The sequence below is a fragment of the Psittacula echo genome (assembly GCF_963264785.1).
Source record: "Psittacula echo genome assembly, chromosome: 12".
In the NCBI taxonomy this organism is placed as follows: domain Eukaryota; kingdom Metazoa; phylum Chordata; class Aves; order Psittaciformes; family Psittacidae; genus Psittacula; species Psittacula echo.
The window spans coordinates 6,212,500-6,231,624 of NC_137747.1; the positions used below are offsets into that span (position 1 = coordinate 6,212,500).

Consider the following 19,125-nt stretch of genomic DNA (forward strand, 5'->3'; position numbering starts at 1 on the left):
CAGCTGAAAACACTGACATCTTTACAGACTTTTAAAAAGAAGCCATAGTATGCCTGAGATTTCCCTGGATGTGAGTAAAGTATTTGTCAAATGCTGAATTTCTCCTGGTAAAAATGTGCTACAGCATTCCTACTGCTCTGCTGGACACAGGAGTTCCATTGCATTTGCAGTCCCTTAAACTAAATTGGTTAGTTTTTCCTATCTTTCTATAATTAGTGTTGTGAGTCTTACAACTGCCTGGCAGTCAGGCACTGCAGAACTGGTACCAGGTGCTTGCTTGTCCTCTGGACCATATGAAGATGAATGTAATTGATTTTTTTATTGTGTTATTTTTTTCCCCTCTGCCTTTCTTTCTACCTGACTGTCACTTAGGTCAACTGGAATACTTCTCAAGTCACGTGCAGCAGGATTCTGTGAGGAAACCACTTCTGTTTGTTCTAGTGGACAAACAGCTCGGATACTGCCATGGCCCCCATTTTCAAAGTGACACAGTTTGTCTTGCAGACCCTAGCACTGGGTCACCCGGTAGGTTTTTCCATCATTTATCTTGTGAGCCATTGAAAGCAGTTGTTAATGTCTTTAGACACTTACTGTTACACTTATTATAATTCTTTTTTTTCCTACCAAGCATCATCTGAACGTCTGACAGGCTCCCTTTATTGGAAACAATGGTTTTGGATGGTCTACCTAACTTAAAGGATACATATGCCTCCTTGTACTCCTCAGCTATGGAAGACTTAGAGGTGGATTTTGATTCAGGACTGGAGGAAGATGAACTGAAACAGGAGGCTGCTCCTGAGGATTCCACGATCTTTGTAGCTTTTAAAGGAAATATAGGTGACAGAGACTTTGAGCAGAAACTAGATATCATACTGGAGAATGTGCCTGGCCTTTTACACATGGGTAACGTATCTTCTTCTTGTTCTTCATCTGTTCTCAAAATGTTTATTTGCGCAGTCAGGGTGCTTGCACAAAGAAATGGGTTATATTATTTTCGAGTTATTTAGTTTGTAATAAGATGTGTTGGGGTTATTGTTGTTGGTGCATTTGGGAGCTGTTCTTCTCAGAGACACAGGGTACAAGTTTCTGCAGCTGTTTTGTTGTTTGACTGATTTCATTAGTGAGTTCATTTATTCCTGTTCCATTCCCATGCTTCATTTGTTGTGCATTTTTTCTGTTTTGTTTCCCTTCATTACACATGTTGTGTTATATTCAAGTGAAACCAGGCTTGCCCATGCCGAAGATGTTTCTTACTACCAAACCCATGCAATTTAAACCACTGCTTTTCATCTGAAAATAGGTCCACTCTCAAGTAACTGTGTCAGTTTAAGACATTACTGTCCCTTTGCTGCTACACTGACATACCTACCTGGCTTCTGTTTTCTGATGGGGAACATGGAATGCTGTCATATACCCCTGTGCGCCCACTGAGCTCTGGGATGATGTAGCTAGTGATTGATAACAGGCTTTTGGGACAATAACGTCTTCCACCAGCATATCTAGATCTGGACAAAGACATCTGTCCACTACCTGAGCATCTTTGCAAAGGGTCTTACAGTGATTCCTTAGAGCTGCTTAGTTGTGTGGTCTTGCTTGCCCAAGTACCATCTTCCCTAGCAGACAGCCTCCCTTAATAAGGGTGCAGCATTGTGGTGGTTTGGAGGTTTTACAACTATTCCTGTCATGTTTCCAGCCAAAAATGTGTTATGGGTTGAAAGAGGATTAAATTTAATAATATTGTTTCTGTAGCAGCAGAAGGGACTGGATGAATTAGTTAAGGACAAGTGATTCCTAAACAGGAGTGAGTTAGTGGCATTCTTAAATGACATGTGCTTCAGAATGAAAAGGTTAGCAAGCTCTTAGTAAGTGTGCTTTTGCAGAGGGAGAACTGGCTGATTAAACTTTGGGCCAATGCTTACTGTTTTCTAAAGGATTTCCTTTTCAGCAAGCTAGAAACTGCAAGTTTATAAACCTGTGTTAGGAGAATATTTTTAATTATCCTTAAATGCATTTTGGAGCAATAATTTAGTTAGCTGCCACTTCAGAGAAGTGCATCTGCCATGAGTGCCCAGCCTTTTTGCTAATTTTACCTGGGACTTTTTAAACAACTGCTTCTACATTGAAACACTGATTTGTAGAATAAGTGCTCGGAAAATCTGCAAGTTAGTATTTTGTACAACTTTAATATGTTTCTTTTTCAGTGGATTAAACACATTTACTCAGAAAAACTAAATAATGTGGTAGAAATTAATGAAATCCTGGTTTCACGAGCATTTTTAGAGCATGTATTTCCAGAATGAGGATTTCATTCTTGTAGTCATTTCTGTCACACATCCATCTACATCACTAACAGATTAACTAAATCAGTTTTGTTAGATATTTTTGTATCTTTCCAAAGTAGTTTATCCACAGAACATTTCAGTTTTTGAGTGATGTTATCAAGTGCTTGTTTTGGCTGTTGGGTATCAATTGGGTAGTTTTCCTATTGCTGATTTTTGGAAGATACCTGAAGTGGTTTGGCAGCATCACTCACTGTCTGCCTGTGCTGGAGGTATCTCCTGTACCTGAGACTAACCACTCCTCATTTTCAAAGCCAAATAATTGTTTCCATGTTTTCAGTTGTGATTTTTTTTCCCGAAGTTATTTCATCATATGCATTGAAAACTGCCTTTGCCCTGACTCTGACCGTTCTTCTTTCAAGAATCCAACAAGTTAAAACTGCAGAAGATCGAGCCTTGGAACAGTGTCCGTGTCACCTTCAATATACCCCGGGAAGCCGCCGAGCGGCTGCGGATTCTGGCTCAGAATAATAACCAACAGCTTCGCGACCTGGGAATTCTCTCAGTTCAAATTGAAGGTATTTCACAGCTCATCTGCTTGCAGAGGCAGTAAGCTAAAATGTCTATATACTCAAGAAGTGATTCTGTGTACTTGGTTAATCTTGTAAAACTTCTAATTTAGTCATTTAGAGAGTGGCTGCAGTGGAAAGGTAGCTTAAGGCTTTTATTCTTTGATCAAATTCTTTTATTCGATGAGAAACTGAACATGAGCCAGCTTCAGTGTGCGCTCGTAGCCCAGAAAGCCAACCGTATCCTGGGCCGCATCAAAAGGAGTGTGACCAGCAGATCAAAGGAGGTGATCCTGCCCCTCTACTCTGCTCTCGTGAGACCTCACTTGGAGCATTGTGTGCCGTTCTGGTGTCCTCAACATAAGAAGGACATGGAATTCTTGGAACAAGTCAGAGGAGGGCCACGAGGATGATCAGGGGAGTGGAGCACCTCCTGTATGAAGATAGGCTGAGAAAGTTGGGGCTGTTCAGCCTGGAGAAGAGGAGGCTGCATGGAGACCTCAGAGCAGCCTTCCAGTATCTGAAGGGAGCCTACAAGGATGCTGGGGAGGGACTCTTCATCAGGGACTGTAGTGATAGGACAAGGGGTAACGGGTTCAAACTGAAACAGGGGAAGTTTAGATTGGATATAAGGAAGAAGTTCTTTACTGTGAGGGTGGTGAGGCACTGGAATGAGTTGTGCAGGGCAGTTGTGAATGCTTCATCCCTGGTGGTGCTCAAGGCCAGATTGGACAGAGCCTTGGGTGGCATGGTTTAGTGTGAGGTGTCCCTGCCCATGGCAGGGGGGTTGGAACTAGATGATCTTAAGGTCCTTTCCAACCCTAACTATTCTATGATTCTATTTCCTATATGATATAGCTGTGATCATAACCATTTATGTACATATACATGTGTATACACATATACAAGTTTAGTTCTTTCAAGAATAAAATTAATAATAAAAATTATGGTTGAACATGCTCTGAGCATCAGGAAACGCCCTGAAAAATGGTCTAGCAAAATGTGCCCAATTCATTTTATTTTCTCCTAATTGTTTCATATGAAGCTTTCTCAAAACCAAGTTTTCAGTGGATTTCACAGTTAAAATATCCATTCTACACAGCTATCCAATAGCACACTCAGGATGAAACTAAGGGCATTTAATACTTTTCATGGTGTTCCTTTCTCTTACATTTGAAATCCAGAAGATAAGTGTAATGTGATGATCCTTCTAAAGTGTGCCTTACAGATAAACTTTGTTGTCTGTATTCTGCTTTTCTGTGTATCATTCAGTTCACCCAAACTGTGCATTACTTTCAGGGGAAGGTGCTATCAATTTAGCTTTAGCTCAGAACAGAAGCCAGGATGTCCGAATCAATGGGCCCCTGGGAGCAAGCAACTCGGTGCGAATGGAAACGGGGTTTCCCATGCAAGGAGGACAAGGTAAATCCCTTTGGTTCCTACTTGTTTAGCTTTATCACTTTGGAATTTGGTACCAAGCTAATCATAAAATTTCATTGGTTATAGCAACTATTGATTGCAGAATGAATTGGCATTTTAATGAATGTGAGTTCTTCTTTCTGTAATGTCAAACCATGTCCTGCTTTATGTAAACTAAATAGTTGGCTGCATTTTGTCCCACAAGCATTAGGGTGATCAGTTTGGGGTTTGGTTTTGAGGTTTTCTTACATAAAGACTGTTAAAGCAGAAGAGTCTAGTAAGTGAATTCATAGAATCAGAATGGTTAGGGTTGGAAGAGACCTTAAGATCATCTGGTTCCAACCCTCTTACCACAGGCAAGGATACTTCAAAATGTGCACAAATTACCCCAGTTTTCTGTTATGAGATTAAACATAAGCCTTTATTCAGTGTGCAATAATAAACTATTTTAGATTAAATCCATTATAATTATGGGAAGGAGAGGACACAGTCATTGTTAGTCTGCCTTTATTTTTTCATAAAGTTTTTGTGTGGCTGTTGATGAGGAGGAACGAAAAGAACATTTTGCCTCTCTAGAAGGCTGATTAAACAGTAGTGAAATCGTTGTGCTTGACAGGCAATGTAAAACATTTAAAGAAAGGTTTACTTTGAAAGCAGCTGCCCTTCACTGTAACCATCATGAGCTTCGGGTCCTGCCTGCAGGTCAACAGTATGGATGTAAACAGTATAACAACTATATAACCAACAGGTCAACAGTATAAACCATTCTGTAAAGTAGCAGCCTGGGGAAGTGAAACATGGTGAATTTTCTCTCTTACACCACCTCAGTTACTTTCTACTATCAGATTATACAAACCCCTTAGTATGTGTATAACTTTAATACAATCTTGTCGCTTGCTGACTTTAGTGGCAAGTCAGACTCATATAATTCATGACTCTGTAGTGTTTCCTTCTATAACCTTTTTAAAGGTTTTTTGCCAAAGGAAAAGCTTCATCATGACCTTGTTTGTTTTATACCAAGGAATCTAAGCTTTCAGACAGAGATTATGTGTCCTTAGGTTATTTTGGACAAACAAGAAATGTTTTATTAACAAATACAATTTTTTTCTTCCAAAAATAACCTATAAATGTTCTGTGTGCAAAAAATCCAAGACTTTATAATTTTTATCTTTATCTCTTAAGGTTTGATAAGAATGAGCAATGCAGCAGCTGTCATGATGTCCCAGGGTGGAAATGTGCCCTCCTCTATGGTGGCAAGTGGTGCTAGTACTGAGCTGCAGCCAAGAACACCTCGGCCTTCCTCACAGCCAGGTGGTAAAATTTAGTTACAGTTCTGACCTGAAAATGTTCTTGAATTCTTATTTTCAGCACAGAGGCATGAGTGTGTGCTCGTAGGAGTACTCCAGGATTGTCCTAGAGTATTTCCCCTGCCCTTTCTGAGTATTACTCTTTCTGTGGAACCCTCTCTGTCCCCATTAATATGGTAAAGTGTGTCAGTTTGGGTGCCTGTTCCGTCCCCAGCTTGCTTGGTGGGTTGTTCAAATGCTTTGAGTGTGATATTTTTACAGTAGAACTGTTGTGACTGAGCTTTATGTTTAAATGAAGGTAAGAGAAGGATTGTGTGAATGAGTTGGATGTCTCCAGGAGGAAGCAAATGGTTCGGTTTTAGGTAATCCTGCAGGGAGCAGGGAGTTGGGCTCTATGATCCTTAAGGGTCCCTTCCAACTATTCTGTGAGTATATGACTCTAAGCATATAGAAGGCTTACATTAGACTGTAGTAAGAAGTGCTGTGGAGCTATCATGCTTTATTGTAGAGGTTATAGATTTATGAGTCCTGGCTTCTCAGGATTCCCAAACATGTTGAAAGCTTTTAGAGCATTGCGTGTTCTGTTTATTGGCAAAATTGGAACGCTGGAGCATGAGTTTTTATGCAGAGTAAGCAAATGCAAGCAAACCATTTACTCTTTTGCATTTTCGGGAGGCTTTTGCCTACAGTAGGTTATTTTTTTTTTTACTTTTCTTTGCTATTTTAATAGATGCAATGGACCCACTCTTATCTGGGCTAAATATCCAGCAGCAAAATCATCCATCTGGATCTTTAGCTCCCCAGCTCCATTCAATGCAGTCAGTTCCTGTAAACAGGCAGATGAACTCAGCCAACTTTCAGCAGCTACAGCAGCAGACGCAGTTGCAGACACGTCCTCCCCAGCCACATCAGCAGCCACAGCAGGGTATTCGACCTTCATTTACTTCACCAGCACAGGTTCCAGTTCCTCCTGGCTGGAACCAGCTTCCTTCTGGAGCCCTTCAGCCTCCTCCAACCCAGGGAGCACTGGGTACATTGACAGTAAACCAGGGTTGGAAAAAGGCCCCGTTGCCTGGACAAATGCAGCAGCAACTTCAAGCAAGACCATCTCTAGCAACAGTACAAACTCCTACTCATCCTCCACCTCCATATCCTTTTGGAAGCCAGCAAGCTTCCCAGGCTCACTCAAACTTTCCCCAAATGAGCAATCCTGGCCAGTTTACTGCTCCTCAAATGAAAAGCCTTCAGGGAGGGCCCTCACGGGTTCCTACGCCACTGCAGCAACCCCACCTGACCAACAAGTCTCCTGCATCCTCTCCCTCCTCCTTCCAGCAGGGATCTCCTGCCTCATCTCCAACAGTTAACCAGCCACAGCAGCAGATGGGACCAAGGCCTCCCCAGAGTAGCACACTTCCCCAGGGATTTCAGCAGCCTGTCAGTTCTCCTAGTCGTAATCCTATGGTGCAACAGGGGAACGTACCCCCCAACTTCATGGTGATGCAGCAGCAAAACCAAGCTCCACAAGGTTTACACCCTGGTTTAGGAGGTAAGAAGTACTGAGACCTTCTTTTATTTTAAAAAGAAAAGAAACATGAAATGACTAGAACTGATGTTGCTGTTAGTTTTGAAAAGATCCTTTGAAGGACAGAATAAAGGCATAGGTTGAGTGTACAGTGGCTATGGGTGACGTGATATTAGCATCACCTCGTTTCTGGTACCCGTCTCTATCTGGCAGTGTCACTATGATAACCTGAATGTAGACTCTGGGCTACAGCAGAAGGAAATTGCTGAATGCAGTTGCTGGTTAAGACTGCCAGTTATCACCTAGACAATTCTTCTATTGCTTTTAAGCCGGTTCAGGCTATTCAGGGATGGTGTGGGGGTTTTTGGTTTGGTTTGAGGTTGTTAATTGGGGAGGGTGAGGGGAGGAAGATTTTTGAGAACGAGAGCGTATTAAGAACAAGTGAAGATTCTCTCTTCAGCTTCCTCTGTCACCATTTACATTTTCTGCTACAGAAGTGAGGCATTATTTTGCATCTTCCTTTCTAAGTTGTGGATGTTTCTTCTTGACCCTGTCTTTGTCATCTCTTCCTTCCAATATAAAAGAGGAGAGAGCTATTATTGCCATGCTGTTGTACTCCTTGTTCTAAAATTAAGAGATCAAGGGATGTTTTAACATCCCCTTTGTTTGTGTTGTCTTTAGTTTTCTCTTTGGACCTCCACACTCTTATCTTTTCCTTACCACTCCTAGAATTCTTCTCTAACAGTGAATTTCATTTTTGTCAGTCCCAAGATCTCTTTTGTGTCCTTGGTGGTTTTTTCCCCTTTAGCTTTTTGTAGTTCTGTGCCAGACTTGTATCACTTTTCTCTGCTCGCTCTTGTTCATCTTTCTCTTGGATGGCTGCTCTCAGATACACATACACAAGCTCTCACTTAAGCCTCTGAAATATTTTCTTTCTATGAGAATATGAGCCATATTCTTTGTCCACCTACACACACATATATGTATATATATTCTTCTGTCTTGTATTCTCACACTGTATGTCTGAAATCTATCCAAAAAGCTGTAAGGAATACCTGTTTCTTGGTCTGCTCATCTGGACAAGCTGCTTGTTTTCACTGTTTGTACCATGAATTTCATTTGAATTCAGATGGATTGTCTCAGTTTCAAGGTTCTCCTCTTCCAGACTGTTTTTAGGCTCTGCCAGTGCCCTATACTTGGTATATCTTATCTTGTCTCCATCTGGAAACAGTTATTTATTATTTATTATAGTCACAATTCCCTACACCTCATCAGCCATATGTCTCCATGAGGAATCATTTCCTCTAGGTAGCATAGCCATGACCTCCAGATAGTATAACCTCAGGATTCTCCTTCCTTTCTAAGTAAACCTATTACAAACAAAACCCTACTTTTTTTGAGTTAAAAATGATACCCCAAATAAGCCATCAAAGTACATCATTTGGTCTCACTGTAGGATCTTATTGCTAAAGGCAGTAATCCTGCTGTGAGCTATATCCTCATATGCTCTAAAAAGACAGGATTCTGCTGGTTTCAGCAAAGCTGCGTTGCTTCCACTTGCTGAGGCTTTTGGCTGGCTTCTGTGCATGCTCATTCCTTGCTGCAATTTATATGTTAATCAAGATGTAATTAATGGCGCTTTCAGGTTTTAAGCCATCTTGCCTTTAAAGGTTTGGTGTAAATGAATACATTCAAATGCTTTCCATTTCGCTTAGTTCATTTAGCAAACCCAAGTTTATACTAGACATGGAACAGGCCAAGTTAACACTTCTTTATTCTCATTTCAAGCATTCCTATTTACAAAACTTTCCTAAAAGTTGAGCAGAACTAAAACTAGAGCCCAGTGATGTGATGTTTCAAGAAGCGTATGTGTTGGTTGTTTGACTTGTAAACTTGATTATCTTGAAATATTAATGACAAACCTAAGACCAGATTAATTAACACAAGCAATACAAGTAGGCGTGCAAGAAAGCTGTAACTGTAACTGTAGAAGGAACCGAAGTCAAATTCTGGCAGTGTATCATGAGTCAGAAAAAATAAGGGAGGACAGGGTTGCTTCTAAGTCTGTGGCATCATCTATTCAACAGTGAATTCAAAAGAAGTGGGTTCTGTTAAATCCATTTATGCTGCTCCTCACGTTGGTATGCAGAGGGAAGGTTTTGCTCTTTGTCCCAGGGCAGTGGTGATATTTAGATATGTCAAAGTGAGGGCATTGTGGCAAGTAGGGGCCTGACAGAATTACTTCCTTTTCCAGTAGGAATAGCAGGGTTACTTGAATGAACAGTCACTGTGGACTCTGGACCTGCTGCTGTCTCATGAGGTTGCTTAGCCCATTCTGGGGTTGAGAAGTCACTGTGAGGGTGCGTACACACAGCAGCAGTGCAGAGGACTGCTAAGGAGCATGTACCTGATCTGTTATGGTGAGAGTTGTTGAGAGGAGCACATCACTGTAACAGAAACACCAGTTACTTGTGTTTGCATACACACAGTAAGTTAAGGGCCTGATTAGAGCTGAGATGCAGTAGAGAAGAAAATGGCAAACTCTTCCTTTAATTTCTAGTTTCTAAAAAGTCAAATATGAAGACTTTCTACCTTCTCTGTGGGGTAAGTTTTGTGCTTAAATTACAGTCTGAACTGAGTCATAGTAGCTTGTTAGGCAGAATTATTGCACAGATAAGAACTTTAAATGTCTTCAATGATTTTGTATATTGGCAAAACGCACTTTTCTGCCTAAACCTGTATCATGACAGTACAGGCTCAAAGGCATTCTTCCATCATAATCCAATTATAGATTTTCTCTTCTTTTTCTTCCCGTTTTCCATACTTACTAATAAGAAACCTTTTGTGTTCAGGAATGCCCAAGCGCCTCCCGCCAGGGTTCCCTGCAGGCCAGGCCAACCAGAACTTCCTGCAAGGTCAGGTGCCTTCCACAGCTCCAGCCCCAGCAGTGAACAGCGGCGCGCCGCAGCTGCAGACCAGCCAAAACGTGCAGCACACAGGTCGGTCTGAACTGGGTTCCTCAGTTCTTAACATAGAAAATTGCACCTTTACTTGTCTAACACAGATACCAAGACATTAAACTCTTGTTGCTGTTAGGGAGTTAGCTCCTTGGGGCTGCAGGCGCATTCTGGATTGCTAAATGAGGAGAAGAAAAGGAGGAGGCTGCTGAAATTTATCGAACAACCCAACTCTTATTGATTAGGACTGTGGTACTAGGATCCAGGATTAAGAAATTGAATGGAAGTAGCACTGGAATGTGGAGTGCTACTTCCATTCAATTGGAAGTGCTGCTTCCATTCAATGAGGGTGATAAAGATGTAATACAAAAGGAACTTGTCTGGAAAAGAGGGTGTTGTTATCTTAGAAGCAGAACAACAACATAATCTTGTTCTGCTTTGAAAAGATTATTAGTTCCTTTAGAAGTCTGCTTACAGTCAGTCCTGTACATTTGAAATCTTTAGTTCGCAAAGGCATCCATGTAACAATTCAGTTATTAGTCTTTTGTCTGGATTATGGATACCCTGATAATGTCATTTCATTAATAACTTCATGTGTGTTTATTTTTTAACCCATTATAAAACAACCTCAAAGTTTGCAGCTTATTTTGGTTAGGAATTACTCTGTTGTATTAGGTGATATTATGCAAGATTGTCAAAGTTACGTACAGATAACAACCGATTAAATGTCTGTTACATCTTCTGCTGTGGGGTACATGGGAAGTACCAGTCTAAGTGTTTACTATGAGAAGTATGATGGTCTGTTTTAACTACTAACATGTATCTGTCGCATCAAACATTGCATCAGAAGGCTGCGAATATGTCAGATATTCCAGTTCTCTGGAAAAGGGAGGAAATCAATGTTGGGGTTGTGGTTGTAGTGCTCCAAACAGTTTCTTACTGGCAATTATTTATTTTGTCTTAAGGTGCCCAAGGATCTGGACCTCCTCAAAACCAGATGCAAGCAGCACATGGCCCACCAAATATGATGCAGACCAATCTAATGGGACTTCATGGAAATATGAACAACCAGCAGGCGGGTGCTAGTGGGGTGCCACAAGTTAACATGGGAAACATACAGGGACAGCCTCAGCAAGGACCACAGTCTCAGCTTATGGGAATGCACCAGCAAATTGTATCCTCTCAAGGACAGATGGTAAACATTCAGGCTCAGGGATCGATGAACCCTCAAAACCAGATGATACTTTCTCGAACTCAGCTCATGCCGCAAGGCCAAATGATGGTGGCACCACAAAACCAAAATCTTGGTCCTTCTCCCCAGAGGATGACCCCTCCCAAACAGATGATTCCCCAACAGGGACAGCAGATGATGTCTACACACAATCAAATGATGGGACCTCAGGGCCAGGTCTTATTACAGCAAAATTCAATGATGGAACAGATGATGACCACTCAGATGCAAGGAAATAAACAGCCTTTTAATACTCAAAGCCAGTCCAATGTTATGACGGGGCCAGCTCAACTGATGAGAGGACCAACCCCAAACATGCAAGGAAACATGGTGCAGTTCACTGGGCAGATGATGGCACAGCAAGGCCCTGTGAATGGTAATCCTTCTCAGGTTATGGGAATTCAAGGGCAGGTGTTAAGACCCACTGGACCTGGTCCTCATATATCTCAGCAACTTGGGGATACTGCTACTACAACAAATAATGATGTGAACTTGACCCAGATGTTACCTGACGTTCCTGTGCAGCAGCCAAACATGGTGCCTTCTCATATGCAAGCAATGCAAGGAAACAACAACACTTCAGGGAGTCATTTCTCTGGCCATGGGCTGCCTTTCAATACGGGGTTTAGTGGAACGCCAAATGGGAATCAGATTTCCTGTGGGCAGAATCCTGTTTTTCCTGTCAATAAAGATGTTACACTCACAAGTCCACTCTTGGTTAACCTTCTGCAAAGTGATATATCAGCAGGACACTTTGGCGTGAACAACAAACAAAATAATCAGAATGCCAACAAGCCAAAGAAGAAGAAGCCTCCAAGGAAGAAGAAAAATAATCAACAACTAGAGCAAACAACGTAGGTTTATTATTACATTGTTTTTCTAAGGGGCATAGGGAAGCTCCACAGGCAACTTGTCAATATTTTTTTCAGCAAATACGGGGTAAGAAAGGACCTGTATTATTTCATATTCTAGCAATTTCTTGCAAGAGTTAAATGCTAACCCACTGGCAAGTTGCCACTGGAAAGCTCGTTCAAGACTTAAAAAACCCATGCAAACCTCCTCAGTTAGAAAAGCACCATTCCTTACATTTACTGGGTAAAGGAAGCGTAGGATGTGGCGAATGGTGCCTCCTTGGAAGAGGAGACTGCCTTTTGTAAGCAGTCTGACAGCCGTGATCAAAGGTTGGGAAGTACTTTCAGAAGAATTAGAAGCCTCCATATAATATGTGCAGTAGAGATTTTTGGGGGGTTGTTTGCTGAATTATATTTATAGCCTGACATTTTTATGCCTGGAATTGAGCTGGACTTCTCTCTTAGTTGAAGCTGCAGCTAGAATTCAGAGGGAGGAATCCAGTACTTTCTGGATATGAGGATAACAAAGCCCAGCAGTGCTGATCTTCCTGGTGTAGGAGAGATTAGGAAGGAAAAAACCCCACAACTCTTGAGAGGGAAGAGGCAAATGGGCAATATTGAGAGATAATGAATGAATGTACTCATTTAGTAGAACGAGATTGCTGAATCTCTTTGTTCCTTTTTGGCCAGCATACTCTCCATTTGCCAGCTATCACATGGCTTTTTGCTGTTGAGAGTCTGTTAATACCAGCACAGAGTGGTAGACTGCTGCTGCTCTACCATTATTCAGCTGAAATGGTAAAGCAGATCTGCTCTATCTAATTACTCTGCATTACTAACTCTAGTTACTCATCTGCTGGAGATGAGCCACAGGGGCATTGACTGAAATCCACGTGATGGAACATCTGGGGATTGTTTCCACTTTGCTTTAGAAAAAAAAAAAGGAAAAGCTTTGCACAGCAAATTAGAACCCAGGAATGTCCAAATTTCAAAGTTAAATTGTTAAAAACAAATGAGGTAGCAATGGCACATTAAGTTACTGGTGTGGCTGTAAGTTCCACCAGTCACATTCCTTTGAATAATCATTGTAAGTTCTTAACCTGAAGTTTATGCCACCTTTCCCAGAAACAGATGTCCAGCTCGGTGCAAGGAGTGGATGGCATTTGATTACTAAGCAACTGTTCAATATTTTAATGTTTTCCCCAACCTGCATTTTCTGCACAATGTCAAGATTCCTTCGTGAAGATGGAATTAAATTTCTCGTGGACCTGTTAGTTGTGGACTGAAGCAACTCGCATCATCTGTAGCAAGAGATCGTTTGTGACAATGGTTAATTGGCTGAATTAGTACTAAAATAAAATGCAGGAGCTGTTATGTGCATTTACAGGTACAGAAATGCTGCATGGGGAAGGCCACAGGTGACAACATACTAAGCTTTCTAGCTTTGGTAGTCTGTGGCTACATGGAAGAGAGGTGTTTGAGGGCAAGAAGGTGTCTTCATTCGCCATTACAGAAATTTTAAGTGCAAGTAATTTGGCAAGAGTGGGTTCTACCAATACATTGCACAAGGTAACGTTCTGTGGTCCAGTTGTAAAGAACGGTAGAAGTGCATCTTCCTACTTTTGATACATTAGATCTTGCAGAATCCTAAATAAATAGCAAGCAGCTATTTTCCTGTCTGTTGTTCACTTGACAGTCAAAGCTATCCAGATGTCTTTCAAACAAGCAGTGTCGTATTTTTCCTTGTATCAAAACCATTCACGTTGCATAGCTACTACCCAACAGCAATTTGGATAGTACCAGTAGGCACTGCTGATCATTGTAGCACAGGAAAATACGCAAACCTTGTGTCACTATTGGTCATCTGCATCTTTCATGGAAAGTTTGGGGTTTAGGGGGGTTTTTTTGGTGGTTTTTTCTTGTTTGGTTTTGTTTTTTCCCCAAATCAAAGATGAAAACAAAAAGGCCTTCTTATTTCCGGGGAGGAAAGGTCTGGTGCTATGTGTAAAAGATCAAATGCTTCAATTCTCAGTAGGTTCCAATAAAATAATAGTAGCCACTACTGTAGTGAGCTGTGTGCCATGGAAATGACAGAGGATTTGGAGGGACAAGTCGGACTCTTGTGAAAAGAAGATCCTTTAATTGTTAAAGAAAAGCCTTGTTAGGATTTTGGTTTCATTGTTCTTACTGATCATCACCCAGCTTCATTTCCTGTGGCCAAGGAATGGCAATAAGCAGGTATATAAAGCTCTCCTCTGAGCTTACAAAGCCCCACAAGACTGTTTGCTTGTTAAAAAGTTTTCACAATAAAAGAAGCCTAAATTACAACTTTTCTACTGAACTATGACAACTCAAAAGAATTCTTAGCTCTTAAATACGGCTTTTAATCAGATTTCAGTGTACTTGAATGAAATACCACTCTGGACTTAAATTTTCAGTGAACATTCCTTTGCCATTGCTACCTGCAGAATGCTGTGTTGGGACCTGATAGTGATGAGCATTTTGTTTCTTAATGAGGCTGTATATTAGTCACTTTACCCTTGCAGGACCACTGAGAAGGGAGCTATCCTTATGCATATTGTTGAGATTATTCTCCAGCAAAAAGAGGGCAACTTCAATGCAAGCTGGCTGTAATACCTCCCTGCCTCATTGGCTCCTGCCTGTGCTAGCATCATTAGGCAAGCTCAGCATTTTCCTCTCTTGCCATTGCTGATTCTGTTAAATCTGCTTTGGATCACTTTCTTTTGCGTCAGAAGCAAAGGGGATGCTTTCATCTCTGCTTCTTCCCTGCCCTTCTTCCTCAGAAATGTTAGAATTCAGAGCAGCAAACCTTGTGTGGAAATGTTTGATAAACACACTAAAAATGGTCCTGTTTCTTTCTTAGAAATAATTTCTGAGATGTAATAATACAGTAACAAAAGTACCATTAGTAATATGGTTTGTAGACTGAGCCATCGTGGAATGTAAATAGGATAAGTGAGCTATTGAAGGAGTTTATTCAGCTGAGTCTAAAATAATTTTAAGTTTGCTTAATTGAGCAACTCAGCATTGGAATGAAAACCAAGACATTAAGTAGGATGTTCAAAAGCGATTGCCTCTGTTTTCTGAACCTGAAGATTGTAGATAATAGGATATAAACTGAGGAAAAGATGCTGGACGGAATGTTTTTGTAGATAAAGCGTGTTAGTTCATTCTGTTAAATACCTGCACAAACAAGCAGTTGTTCCGTGTTTCCCTGTGCGGGGACCATGGGCATCATGAGTTCAGCAGAACAGGAAGAACACATTTGGTGAAGCTCCTGCAGGCTTTGGGGTCTGCAGCATCCCGGGTGATGGGCACAGGGCAGGGGGTGCTGGCGCTGCAGAACAGCTCAGGGAGTTCTCAACCAGATACAGAGAGCTTTAACCACAGATCTGGAGGTGGCGGTCCCCGGTACACCCAGAAATGGAACTCATGTAGCATCAGACTACAAGTGCCCTTCTATAAACGCAAAAGCTGATGCAGGGCATTTCACCAAGTCTGTTGGGCTGGTTCTGCTCGCATCTGAACTCTAACTTCCATTTTTGCACACCTTATCTCAGCATCCGCAGTGCTTTTTGGTGGGTTTTTTGTTTGGGGTTTGCTGGTTTGTTTTGAGGTTTTCTTCCATTCTGGAGTTCTCTTTCCACTCTGACAAGGGCTTTTGTATCTGAAGGTTGTGCTTGAGGATGCAGCTGGTGGAACAAAAGCTTCACTTGTGACAGTATGTTCTGTACCTGATGTGCAGTTGTTTGGGTTTTTTATGTCCAGAGCAATAGGAAAGAAGACCAAATAGAGAATATTTGTCTCTCTCACAAACTTGCTTATTGTTTGTATTCAGAATCTGAGGGTTTTTGCTGGTTGCTGAACATGCCCAGTGAATTTCAGCAACATTCGACCTTCAAGTGGTGTTTAAATTGTCCAGCAATTACAATAGCAGTTTTTCCTACAGTAACTGCTGCTCTTTGCTAGCAAACAACACTCGGGTGTGTTTGCACAGTCTGTACATGCCTGATCAGACCCATCTGGCAGGAGTTGTTTTCTAAGAATTCATTTTGCACCACCGTTGTTTTCTAGGTTAAACCTGTTTGTGCTGTGCTGCTCTGCACCGGCTTCTGTCTGATCTTTAATTGTAGCATTTTCAGTCTCCCACCATTACAAAGAAATCATAAATGGCAAAATCACAAACCTAACACTGTAGTCACGATTTTAGGCAGTTGTTCAAGGTCACGTTGCTGGCATCTACCTCAAAGGCTGCAGCTCCTCTGGGTGATTTTGGTGCCACAGTTTTTGTTCATTTGGGCTGCTAATACAATGCTTCTGTATGCATTTTCACTGTTCAGGTTCACTGTTGTAGGCAAACAATTGCATCACAAGGACTGGCAGTGTGCTGGATTAAACAAAAGGGTTAATGCATTCCTTGGCAATACTCACCTGCTCAGCAGCACTGTTTGAGCGTTCTGTGTTTGACCCATATCTTACCTTTCTTCTCTCTTGGATTGTTCTCCCCAGTTTTGACCAACGGACGTTCAGGGACTTGCAAGTCATGAGCTGCTTTTTGAACGCTTGTATCTAATAGGACATTAGGACAGGCCTGTGTCTCTCCATGTCTGTTGTACAGATGCCGGAGACACTTACTCTCAAGTAACATTAAATAAGATAGATCTCTCTGCCTTTATTTACCAGCGATTCTTATTTTCCTGAGAATTTCTCTGTCCTTGCCATTTCTGCATGTTTCTGCCTCTTTGCTGGCAGTGAGCTAATTTTGAGGTCTTTAATTTTAACTTGACGCTTTTATCGTATAGTCCTAGAGAAGGACTTTGGGGCACTGGTGGATAAAAAGCTTGAATATGAGCCAGCAATGTGTGCTTGCAGCTCAGAAAGCCAACTGTATCCTGCATGTATCACCAGCAGGATGACCAGGTTGAGAGAAGGAATTCTCTCCCTTTGCTCCGAGACTCCTGCAGTCCTGCATCCAGGTCGGGGGTGCTCAGAATAAGAAGGACATGGACCTGTTGGAGTGAGTCCAAAGGAGAAAGATGCTGCGAGGGCTGGAGCAGCTCTGCTCTGGAGCCAGACTGAGAAAGCTGGGCTGGTTCAGCCTGGAGAAGACTTCTTAAGGGGAGACCTTAGAGCAGCTCCAGTGCCTAAAGGGGCTAAAAGAAATCTGGAGAGAGGCTTTTTACAAAGGAGTCTAGTGAGAGCACAAGGGGGAATAAGATCTTAAGCAGAAGCTCTTCCCTATGAGGGTGCTGAGGCGCTGCACAGGGTGCCCAGAGAAGATGTGGCTGCCCCATCCCTGGCAGTGTTCAAGGCCAGGTTGGACACAGGGGCTTGGAGCAAGCTGCTCTAGTGGAAGGTGTCCCTGCCCATGGCAGGGGTTGGAGCTGGATGAGCTTTAAGGTCCCTTGCAGCCCAAACAGTTCTTTGATTCTATGATAACTTGCAGAGCCTCAGTATCCCACAAAGGTTTGTGCTCTTGTGGGTGACATAACGTCCGTCATCGATACATCGGTGCATTTTGCTGTGATGTTTATGGAGGTCTCTCATACCCTGAGCTTGTCACTTCTGTGTACGATACTGGAAGAAGTGTTGCTACCATTGAAATACATTTCTATGCTGCTACCCATGATATTTACTTACCTATACAGGTGTCACAGCAATATTAGAGGGAACTCAATTTGGTTTGCATATACTCTATATCATTTGGAATATCCATAGGCATTCTCTTAGTTATAAAACTCGTATTCAGGATAGAAACAAAGGGAAAAAAATGTTTTTAAGATCAGCAGAGCACCAGGTAACTTGTTTCTTCTTCGAGTATATTTAAGGCACAGGAGTGACTATCAGCAGACATGAGCTCTGTGGTCAGGTCTGACCTTTTACACCAGAGGCAGTGGTGCATTGCAGTGAGCTACTTGCAGGTCTGTGAAAAGTGCAAGGGATTAATTCCTTGAGTTCTGGCAGCAGAGCTCAAACACTGACGTGGGGCTGGATCTTCATTACAGTTATTTTTCTTTCAGTTCTTCAGAACCGCGTCCAGCTGGCCTGGAGGAGAGCGATCAGTCATCAATGTCTGGAGATCAAGGAATGAGTTTAGATAACTCAGGCCCCAAGCTTCCGGATTTTGCAAGTAGGCCACCAGGTAGCTGGATTTTTCTGTGGATTACTTGCATGTAATAACTACAGGAGAGCTTTTAACTCATCCTTGTGACAGTTCTGTTTTGTGTCATCACAAAATCAAGCCCAAAGCTTTTTTCCCTCCTGGTAACTAACTGGTACCATTGTTACAATGTTTTCTTTGAATTAGCTCAAAATTAAGAGGTGTCCACAGTCTCATGTATTGTCCTGTAGGTATCATACTGAATACTGCAGTTATTCAGCAATAGTATAATTGATAAAAAATCTGTATTTCTAGCTGTAGCACAGACTGATGCTTTAAGAAATATTAACCAAAAAGCTGATTTTTGAGAATTAGGAAGTACAGATTGCAGTTGGAATTATGCTTTTCACATAGGGAGAATTAAATCCAAAGTCTGCAAAGGAATTTGTGTTATAAGCCGCACGAGTGGTTCTTAGCACTGTTTTTAGTCAAGTAATACCTGACAGATTCTACTTTGTACAGTAGAAAATGTCAGACCTGTCGCATGTATGCCAGGCCATGTCCCACAGTGCCTGTCAAACTCTTTAAGGTTGTTTTGAGGAGTGTTAGTGAAAGTCCAGATCTGCAGCTGTAGGAGAAAGCAAGCCCATGGGCAATTGCAGAGACTTCAGCTGGCATGAATCTGGAGTAATAGTAGCTGGTATGATGCACTAAGAGATCTCCAATTGCATGTCATGCAAGTCATTCATACACTAAGTAGAAATACTTCTGAGAATTCAGTAAAGTCCTTGTCCTTATTTGTAAAGCCTGTTTCATTAATGTGGCTCTCGCATAAGACAAACAGGCTCCTGGCTATACTTCCTATCTGA

At 41.8% G+C, this 19,125-nt stretch overlaps 1 protein-coding gene across 7 annotated transcripts in view; it reads left to right on the forward strand.

Annotated features, from left to right (window-relative positions):
• The window catches only part of NCOA6 (nuclear receptor coactivator 6), a 45,265-nt gene that overhangs the window by 12,633 nt on the left and 13,507 nt on the right, over positions 1–19,125 (forward strand). For 4 of the 7 annotated variants that reach the window (XM_080627556.1, XM_080627555.1, XM_080627557.1 and 1 more), the window contains exons 1-8: positions 629–903; positions 2,702–2,857; positions 4,148–4,270; positions 5,450–5,578; positions 6,305–7,120; positions 9,949–10,095; positions 11,019–12,138; positions 18,177–18,298. In XM_080627556.1, coding sequence (XP_080483682.1) covers positions 669–903; positions 2,702–2,857; positions 4,148–4,270; positions 5,450–5,578; positions 6,305–7,120; positions 9,949–10,095; positions 11,019–12,138; positions 18,177–18,298 — 2,848 coding nt within the window. In that variant the 5' untranslated portion in view covers positions 629–668. Of the gene's footprint in view, positions 1–372; positions 526–628; positions 904–2,640; positions 2,858–4,147; positions 4,271–5,449; positions 5,579–6,304; positions 7,121–9,948; positions 10,096–11,018; positions 12,139–18,176; positions 18,299–19,125 lie in introns of those variants that run through there. The other 3 variants (XM_080627560.1, XM_080627559.1, XM_080627561.1) reach the window with 2 other exon arrangements.